Source organism: Triticum aestivum, chromosome 2D, assembly GCF_018294505.1.
Source record: "Triticum aestivum cultivar Chinese Spring chromosome 2D, IWGSC CS RefSeq v2.1, whole genome shotgun sequence".
In the NCBI taxonomy this organism is placed as follows: Eukaryota; Viridiplantae; Streptophyta; class Magnoliopsida; order Poales; family Poaceae; genus Triticum; species Triticum aestivum.
In genome coordinates this window covers 185,616,986-185,626,228 of record NC_057799.1, presented here as the reverse complement: position 1 = coordinate 185,626,228, position 9,243 = coordinate 185,616,986, and the positions used below count along the sequence as shown (strand labels likewise).

Here is a 9,243-nt window from a genome sequence, read left to right as displayed (position 1 = left end):
TTGTGGTGGCCAGGTGGGAGGAGTGTATTTATGCAACATCATCAAATGGATGAAAAGCATCATCACTAGTGTGGTTCGTGAACCATTAGCTTTAAGTTCATGCCTATTGATATGGCAATATGAAATCAAACAACCACAAAAGTGTTTAATTTCTATTCGGTTAGCGGAGGGGAAATGTGCCCTCCAGTGGAACCAATCCGGACAAGATGTATGAGGAAACACGATGCCAGGGCAAAACACGACAATCCTTTTGATACCCCCCGGGTTGACCAAAAAGCACGTAATTCATCGTATCGTGAGTTCGTGACGCTCGAAACCGACAAAAATCAAGCAACGGTCATGCGGACTGTTAATTTTTGAAATTTTGAATTTTCATCGTCGCTGTTGTGTTGTAAGGGAAACTTGTGACCAGCAAAAATGAAAGTAGAAACCCCTAACTAACTTATTTCCATATATGCGAAGGGCAGAAATGTCATTCTAACCGCTATGCAACAAGGCTCAACAGAAATCTTCCAAACAAAGGTATTTCACCCCAATTTTCTACCCCAGTCTGTTATGTTTTCACACGTTTGTCCCACACTTTGAAATCCCCCCTTGCTCCCTTAAAACCTCCCCTCGTCCGTCCTCCCATTCGCCTCGCCCCCACCCGCATCCCCGTTCCCACCACCACCACCACCTAGCTGCCGCGGCCGCCGCTCCCATGGCGGAGCTACGGCCTCGCCCTTCCTGCCGGCTTGCCCTCCCAGTCTGCCTGTGCCTCTTCCTGCTGGCCGCCGCGCCGCCCCTCGCGCTCGCCCGCGCGGCGCCCGCCGCCGACTCGATACACAAGTTACTGCGGTCGCACGGCCTCCCCGGCGGGCTGCTCCCGCGCAGCGTCGAGTCGTACACCCTGGACGAGGGGAACGGCCTGCTCGAGGCGCGGCTGTCGGCGCCGTGCTACGCGACGTACGACAACGGCGACCTGGCTTTCTTCGACACCGTGGTGCGAGGGAATCTCAGCTTCGGCGCGCTCCGCGGCTGTGAGGGGCTGGCTCAGGAGGAGCTCTTCATGTGGCTTCCGGTGAAGGGCATCCTCGTCTCCGACCCTGGCTCCGGCGTCATCCTGTTCGACATCGGCTACGCGCACAAGAGGCTCTCGAGGTCGCTCTTCGAGGAGCCGCCGGACTGCAAGCCGTCAGCCAGCACCAGTATGGGCGCCGTCGAAGCCGCCAGGTGGAGGGATAGTCCAGGTGAGATTTTCTTCTCTGAGATGTCTCAGATTTGTTCCCTCTCTAAAGTTGCTAGTCGGTAGGAAGTTCCCCTTCTCGCCGGTCGTTTATTTCGACGTCCAATCAGAGCAGCTCTGCGCCAAGATTTCGTTGCGACGGAGGTTTTGGTACGAATTCATCATGCCCAATCTCTCATCTGAGCTCAGCAGTGCGTCCCCAGTTTGCTGATTCGATCCCGCGTCGTGATCTTGGTGGCCGCAAACATTGGATTCCCCTGGTCGATTGGAAGAGGAAAACGGGGGATTCTTGAGCGAAAATTGTTCGTATCCGGAATTTCTTCCGTTTCGATTGTACAATCGTTCTGGGTCAGTGGAGGCCCGTTACAGGTTGGCAAGTAGGCTGTTCTCTACTAATTGATTCGGTGAGACGGAGCTGGAAAGTTGGAATTTTAATGTTTCTTTGGGTTGGAAGCTTGTTGAGGAGTAATTCCCGTAGGGGTGGGTGATTAATGGCTTCAGTTATACTTAGCTGAACTTGGGCACAATAAATCGGCAGGAAACTTGCTCTGGTGTTTGAAATCAAAGCCATGATTTCAGCTCTGGAATTCGAAGTCCTTCAGGCACATTTATAAATCAGAGTTCCATTAATCCTGACTTACCAAATTTAATCTCCTCTTGTGTCCCAATTGGTTGAGTGAATTATTATTAGCATATAGTAATGGGAATTGGAGCTCATTAAGTTGTCCATGGTTGGGTGTCGGTAGATTCAGGCGCAAGCTCTCGTGATTTTGTTTACTTCTATACTAGTACTCCATTGAGTAAACCCTAGATCAATTGGGCCACACACATTAAATAATCTGGAACCATTGGGTTAAGCCGAACCTAATTTTGTGATGGTGCATTAGGAGGATCAGGAGGCAAGTTGCAGTGCTGCAAGTGGCAAGAAGAAGAGCAGCAAGCATTAGATGCTTGCACTCCTGGTCTTATTTGCTTTTGAAGCGAAGTTTTTTTTTGCCTAGCACAAGGCTCCAGTCCGTGTATCCATCCTCTTGAGGAATCAACCACACGCCAATTTTTCTCTCTCTCCTTAATCCGTTTCTGGTTTGCTACCGGGATGGGTTCGTTTGCAAGATTGTTATCTTTCCATGTTAGAATGTGTGTCTCATCTCATCGCCTGTCCTTCTGTGCCTGCGGCTCGTGCCCTCTTTTCTTTCCCGCTGCTGCTATTTGTACCGGACTGATGGAGAAAAGCTGATGCCACAAACACACCTCGCAAGAACGCAGCGTGTCCATAGCTTAAAAGCCAGGGAAGTTCTAGAAGTAGAGGGAACCAAGGGTGGGTGTCAAGAGCTCACTTTGGTTTCCCCAATGGCTAAACTTCACATGATTGATGTGAATGAAGCTTTAAATAGTCGGAGTACCGTACCCCAAAAGAAGGAAAGTAATGAACTCCTTTTGAGTCCTTTTTGTTGCCATTTCGCGAGCCAGCAGTGGGAGTACTAGTAGTTTACCTGCGCCCAGTTGTATGCGCTGTTTTAAATTACCGCTGAAGCCTAGTGCAGGCTACAGCTGGAATAACAGTAAAAAAGAAGTGTCTGAACAAGCTGTCGCTTTTTGCTGTGAAGCTGCAGGTGTTCCTGGGCTGAGGGAGAGGATAGAGGCAGAAGGAGAAGAAGGGCACCTGGACCAGAGGTGAGAATGAGCGTGTGAGGAGAGGAGGAGGAGAGAGAAAGACAAGGAAGACCGAGACAAGTTCACCAGTTTTCCCCTTGTGTAAAATCAGACAGAACCTGTGGTGATGAGTGAGAAGTGCTGCAACAACTGATAATGCCCGCAGAGGTTGGAAGAATGTGTGTACTTAATGGAGATGTGGGTACCTTTTGCGCTTCTTTTTTGTTCTGTTTTCCCTCCTCTTTCTTTTCTCTCTCTCTGGTCTGTCCATGCATGCATGCTCCTGTGTGATAGCAGTTGAGTATTAAGTTTGTCAGTGCTGTGTTACAACTTACAAGCAAGAAAAGAACAAGGTAAAAAAAGGCTGGCTGGGGAGCCAATTGGGGGCTGGCTGGCATTTTGTGTGGGATTCTTCCTTCCTTTGGGAATTCCTTCCTTGGCTGAGCTGGTGGTGCCATGCATGTGGCCGTCTGCCAGCTCAGCAAGGGAGTGAGCTGGCCACAGCACATATGGTTGCTCCTCCCCATCCCTGCATGTGACCTTCTTGTGTTGCCTGCCTGCCTTGCTGGTGGTTGAGTGCTTCTACTGCTTAGGTATGGTGATTAGCCGAGGACATAATACAATAATAGTACAACACATGCTACTACGATTATTATTCAACTATGCCATGATCATAGGTCCGGTATTTAGAGTATGATATAAGAATATTAATTAACTAGTGTTCTTCAATACTACCTATGTACCTGAAGTGCAAAAACATCTTGTATTTTGGTACGGAGGGAGTATAAGCTGTTTTGACAGTTTATAAATCAGAAACAGAGGGACTAGTATAGTAGTATTAGTTTGTTCCATGCCTCGGTGGTGTGGTGTGCAAGTCGTAATGAGAGTATCTATCTATCAATCTAGTGCCCCGTCGCTTTACTGCCAAAAAAGAAGAGGGAAGAAATTCAATGGACAGACACAGGCCTCCATCCAGCCAACGGGAAACAGCTACGACGCGTATGGAATTGACATGATGATGGAAAGAGGTTTGGGTTTTGTTTTCTTTTTCATGTTTCCTCTTCTCTCCTCTATCCCTACTGCTATCTTCGCTTTCATAAATAAACCCCTAGGGCGATTTTTGCGTTGCGTGAGGGGGGGGGGGGGGGCACAAATATCCTGTTGCCGTTCATGAGGTGTGCAAAACACGCCAATGGATTCTATTTTGAAGAACCAAAACTCCACATGCCTGGGAGATCCCATCAGAGAGCGTAATGGCTATGGGCTGCATTAGGTCAACTTGATTGCCAAGAGCCTCAAGGTTCGTTGTCGGAGAACATGAAGAACTACGAAAACGAGGAAAGAAAAAGGGAGAAAGATAATAAAGGACGCCAATTTAGAACCGGCGTTGAATACTTGAGGAACCCCCAGAAAAGAAAAGGAAGAGAATTTTGTGGACACCGGCTGCAAACTTCATCCCATGCATACCCTGGTCCCAAAATGGAAGCGTTCGCTGGGAGTGTAGGCCGCTTTCAATTTCTTCTGTACGTCAGAGCCCAGATGGCTAATACGAGTTCCTGCATCATTATAAACGTCAGTAAACCAGCAACACATGGGAAGATATGTTGAAAGTATAAAGCAAGGTTGCTTACCAAACACACCAGCGGTCATAGCATGTACTTGCCGCTTTACACCAGTCAGCTCGTCTACCACTGGTTTGAGAGCTGCTTCTGCGTCTTCAGCTCTTTTCTGCAAAGCGGATTTCTCTGTGTTCCAATCCGCCCGCTCCTTGTTGAAGCTCTGCATTAGCTTTTCCATAGCGGCTAAGGCGTTGGTCAACTCCTCCATGGCTTTGGAGGTTTCGGCTTGCTGGGATTTGAGGTTCTCTTGCAGATCAGCGGTTTGGCTTTCCTTCTTGCTCAGTTCAGCCTATAAAGACACAGATATATAATGAGTTGACAGTACATATTTGAAGTACCAAGCACATAACAAGTTATGCCCTTGGCACTTGGGGGCTAATGCATATTTGCTCCTTATCAGAAATTTCTACAAGTCCCAAGCACAATACAAGTATTAAACTTGGCACTTGGGGGCTAATGTGTGTTTGCTCATAATTGCTGATATGGGAATTCTTTTACAAAGTCTTGGTTCATCTTTATAAAGTTAAACCGGCCCTTGGGGGCTACATCAGTGAAGCTAAGATGCATTGTTGCAAACAGGAAATTGTTACTAAGTCCCGGTTTAGATTGATATCCTAAACCGTCACTTGGGGGCTACTGGAGTTAATAAGCTGCAATTGAATGTAAGAGAGAAACACTTATGTAGTTACCTCATATCGTTCCTTCATCAAATTTACCAAACCGGCTTCATAGTCACGGCTGGTGTACAGACGGTTCAAGAAGCCGGAGTGAAGGTCTTGAGCATTCAGATGAGCATAATTTGACAAATCGGCGTTCCATTTGCCTTTGCCAATTGCAGAGAGCTCGTCTTTGGCAGTATGCTTTGACAAAGCGACAGGATTGCCAGGAGTGGTATGGCCAGTGCCAGTAATCATAACGTCATCATCTTTGTCATCAACAGCCGTTACTGGGGTTGGCGGTTTGTCAGTATTTTTAACTGGACTTGCCGGTTTGTCATCAGTTCGGACAGGGCTGGTTGGCTGGTCAGCATGGCTTGTGGTGTCAACTTCTACCTGCTTAGCAACAAAGTCATGATCTTGAGGCGGTGGGTCATTCAGTATGGCATCAACGTTGGTCTCTTCAGGATCTAGAGTCTTCTCCGGTTCAACAGCCACATTCTCATCAGCCGGTTTATTCAACCGAGCCTTCTTGCTGGGTCTGGGCTTGGCGCTAACAAAGATAAACATGAGGATCAGTACAGTATATATATTAAAATAACATATCAAGGATAAAAATAAGTGTATGGCTCACCCAAGAACTGTTTTGAGGGGTGGAAGCTTTGTGGCCGACGACTCGCCAGAAGATGAGTGAGAAGTACCCTGATAATTTGAATCAGACGGGTTAAGAGGCTGACGGAAACAACCCGCTTTGGAGCATGAAGTGTCAAGGGGATAAGAGACCTCTGATCGGCGTTTCCGAACCTGAGTGTTCGGTAAACCGGCGGAGGTAACTACCTGGCCACTGTGCCGGGTTGTGCGGCGAGCTTCGTGCTGCTGTGTCTTCAAAAGAAAGTTTGGGTCCAAGTAAGCAAGGGGGTGAGAAAATTACTTTCCGATTTGCTCGACGAATTTTTGATGTTGGCAGAGGATCTGAATCAGAGGAAAGAGTGATTACCTCTACATCATCAGCATGACTGCCTTCAGCGTCGTCCTGATAATAATCATTGTCAATGAGGTGTATGAAAAATGAACCAAGAGAGTCAAGTTCTACCTCTGATTCCGAGTTACCCACATCGTCATCAGCTGGTAGATCGGAGGATGCAGTGGTCCTTTTCTTGGCAGGTTTCTTAACAACCTTGGTCTTTGGGCGAAGTGGCTTGGCCGTTTTGTCTTGCGGCTTTGCCGGTTTTTCTTGAGGTGTCTTGTTCCAGAACGGATCATTACCCTGTCAAAAAGAAGTCATGCTTTCAGAAAACATTTGGACAGAATCAACTTAAGATAAAAAGATTATATGATTCTTACAGCTGGCGGTTTGTTGAAGGTGCAGAAAGGGAGTAGTCCGGTTTGGGCACAGACAACCTCCGGTTCGTTCATCATCTTCTTTACAGCCTCAGTAACTTCGGCATCTGTAAGCTGAATGTCAATGTGTCGTTGAGCATCCTTCAAACTCCCCGTGTACTCACACATCAAACCGGAGCGCCGGCTTAAGGGCAGAATACTCCAGCTTATCCAACAACGAGCAAGATCAACTCCTGTCAAACCGTTCGCCATGAAGGCTCTAAGCTTTGATAGTTGAGGAGCATAGTTGGCCCTTTCTTTTGCAATCAACCTCCGAGGAAAAGGATGTGTATTGCTAAGGCATTCAGGGCGGTAACCCGGCAGGGGTTTTGTCAGGACCCCGATTCCAAGTCACACCGATCTAGCCTGTAACACCTCATATCACTTTGCGGCCTCACGCACGGTACTCCCACGGGTGTCGCCTTACCATGGCCCGGGACCGTTTGCGCCTTTTGGCTCACGTATATGACAATGTCGCTAGCATCCATATGACAGAGAACCCGGGCCGACATGGCTAGTCGTGAACCCAAAGCGGCACTAACGTATGGGGACAGGCATACATGAATCAACATCGAACGTGTCGGTCAGCAGCGTGCGAATCCGGGCTGTAGCACTGGGCTAACAGGACTCCGGGAACCCGGGCTGTAGCAGGCTAGGCAGGACTCCGGATGTCACCGCGTGACATTTCCCCGAAGGGACAGACACAGGAACGATATGAAACACATGCCGGCCAGTCAAGTGTCCAGAGCAGTAGTGCTGGGCTAGCAGGACTCCGGTGAACCGGGCTGTAGCGGACTACTATGGCTCAAGGAGGCACTAGACTACATTTCCCCATAAGAGAGGCTGCTAAGGATAGACAACTAGATTGTCGGATCCCACACATACCAAGCATTTCAATCATACACACAATATGCTCGATATGTGCAAATACAACATGGCATCACAACAAGACTCTACGACTCAGAGTATTTATTCATTAGGCTCCGAAGAGCCAGATATTACAAACATGGGTCTCATGACCCAACATTCAGAGCATACAAGTCAAAGCACATGCGGAAGCTTAACATGTCTGAGTACAGACATCTACAAATGAAAAAGGCTGAGAAGCCTGACTATCTACCAGATCCTGCCGAGGGCACAAGATCGTAGCTGAGGTAACAAGCTAAACGTCGAAGTCCACACGGAACTACTAGCGAGACTGACGTCTCTCTGCAAAACATAAAATAAGCAAACGTGAGTACAAATGTACCCAGCAAGACTTACATCAGAACTATCTACATATGCATCGGTATCAACAAAGGGGGTGGTGGAGTTTAACTGCAGCAAGCCAGCTTTGACTCGGTGGCTATCCTGAACTACGACTGCAAGTAACTCTTTTGAGGTGGCGCACACGAGTCCACATATTCACCATATCAATACACCACTATGGATCCGCTCCCGTCTCCCTACGAGAACGCCATCCATAGCACTCACGCTTATCTTGCGCATTTTAGAGTATCCACTTTCACTTGTCTATGAACTGTTATAGGCAACCCAGAAGTCCTTTACCGCGGACACGGCTATTCGAATAGATCATATTAACCCTGCAGGGGTGTACTTCGTCACACACGCTCTCGCCACTTACCACCATGTACACCTCGTGTACCTCGGCAACCTTCAAGCGGAAGCCTGGCGAGGGAGTCGGCCACGACCTGACTAACCACACAAGTCTCTCGTCCAGGTTTATCGCCTATTCGGGTTCCATCCGCAAGGAGATCCGGCCGGGGTGTCGCTCACGGCCCCAAACGATGTGTGCAGGGTTCCCGAGCCCACCATCCGGGTGCCACTCGGTACACCAGGCCACGTGTGCCTAGTCTGTCCCAAGCCCACCTGTACCGGGTGCCACTTGGTAGACTACTAACACTACCTACAAACACCAGAGACTAGTTGCAACTCCTGGACAGAGATCGAGGCGGTTAATAAGCCGAGAGGGGTCGAGTTACCGGAACCCAATGTGTGGTAGTAACTGTTCATGGATCACAAACACAGAACTCAGTTCCTGAGGACGATTTCAATGAGACAACCCACCATGTACTCCTACATGGCCTCTCACCGCTACCTTTACCAAATCGTGTTCACACACTTAGCTCTCAACAGTAGGACATGTTCACCATATTCCAATTCATTCCCGATGAATCAGACCTGACTCAACTCTAAGCAATAGCAGGCATGACAAACAAGCATGAATGAGTAGGCACATCAGGGCTCAAACAACTCCTACTCATGCTAGTGGGTTTCATCTATTTACTGTGGCAATGACAGGTCATGCAGAGGATAAAGGGGTTCAGCTACCGCAGCAAGTAACAGATGAATCGTTGTTGTCCTAATGCACTAAAAGATAGCAGGAGCGAGAGAGTGGGATTGTATCGGAATGAGCAAGGGGGTTTTGCTTGCCTGGCACTTCTGAAGATAACATTGAGTCTTCATTAGTGTCAACGATCACAGCGTCGGAGCAGCGTCTACCGAGAGGGGACAATTACCGGCAAACAAGGAAAACCAATCAATGCAATGCAACAATATGATGCATGAATGTGACATGGCAATATGCTGTGAATTGAGCTAATGCAGCTAGCAACAAGTGCAAGGGAGTCCATTTGAACCAAAGGTTCAAATGCAAACTCTAGTTTGAGCATTTAAAATGCCATTTGAATTTTTTCACTTATACAGCAGG

At 48.1% G+C, this 9,243-nt stretch overlaps 1 protein-coding gene across 2 annotated transcripts; it reads left to right on the top strand.

The window, feature by feature from the left end:
• The first annotated feature begins 593 nt into the window (after positions 1-593).
• LOC123052462 (uncharacterized) lies at positions 594-3,194 on the top strand. Of its 2 annotated transcripts, none has more exons than XM_044475655.1 (2): positions 594-1,229; positions 2,833-3,194. In XM_044475655.1, exons 1-2 carry the CDS (start codon positions 701-703, stop codon positions 2,901-2,903), a joined length of 600 nt encoding a protein of 199 aa, XP_044331590.1. In that variant the 5' UTR covers positions 594-700; the 3' UTR covers positions 2,904-3,194. The 2 variants fall into 2 exon arrangements, with proteins under 2 accessions (XP_044331590.1, XP_044331591.1); XM_044475656.1 differs by having other exon boundaries at positions 607-1,229; positions 2,839-3,194.
• Positions 3,195-9,243: the final 6,049 nt, after the last annotated feature.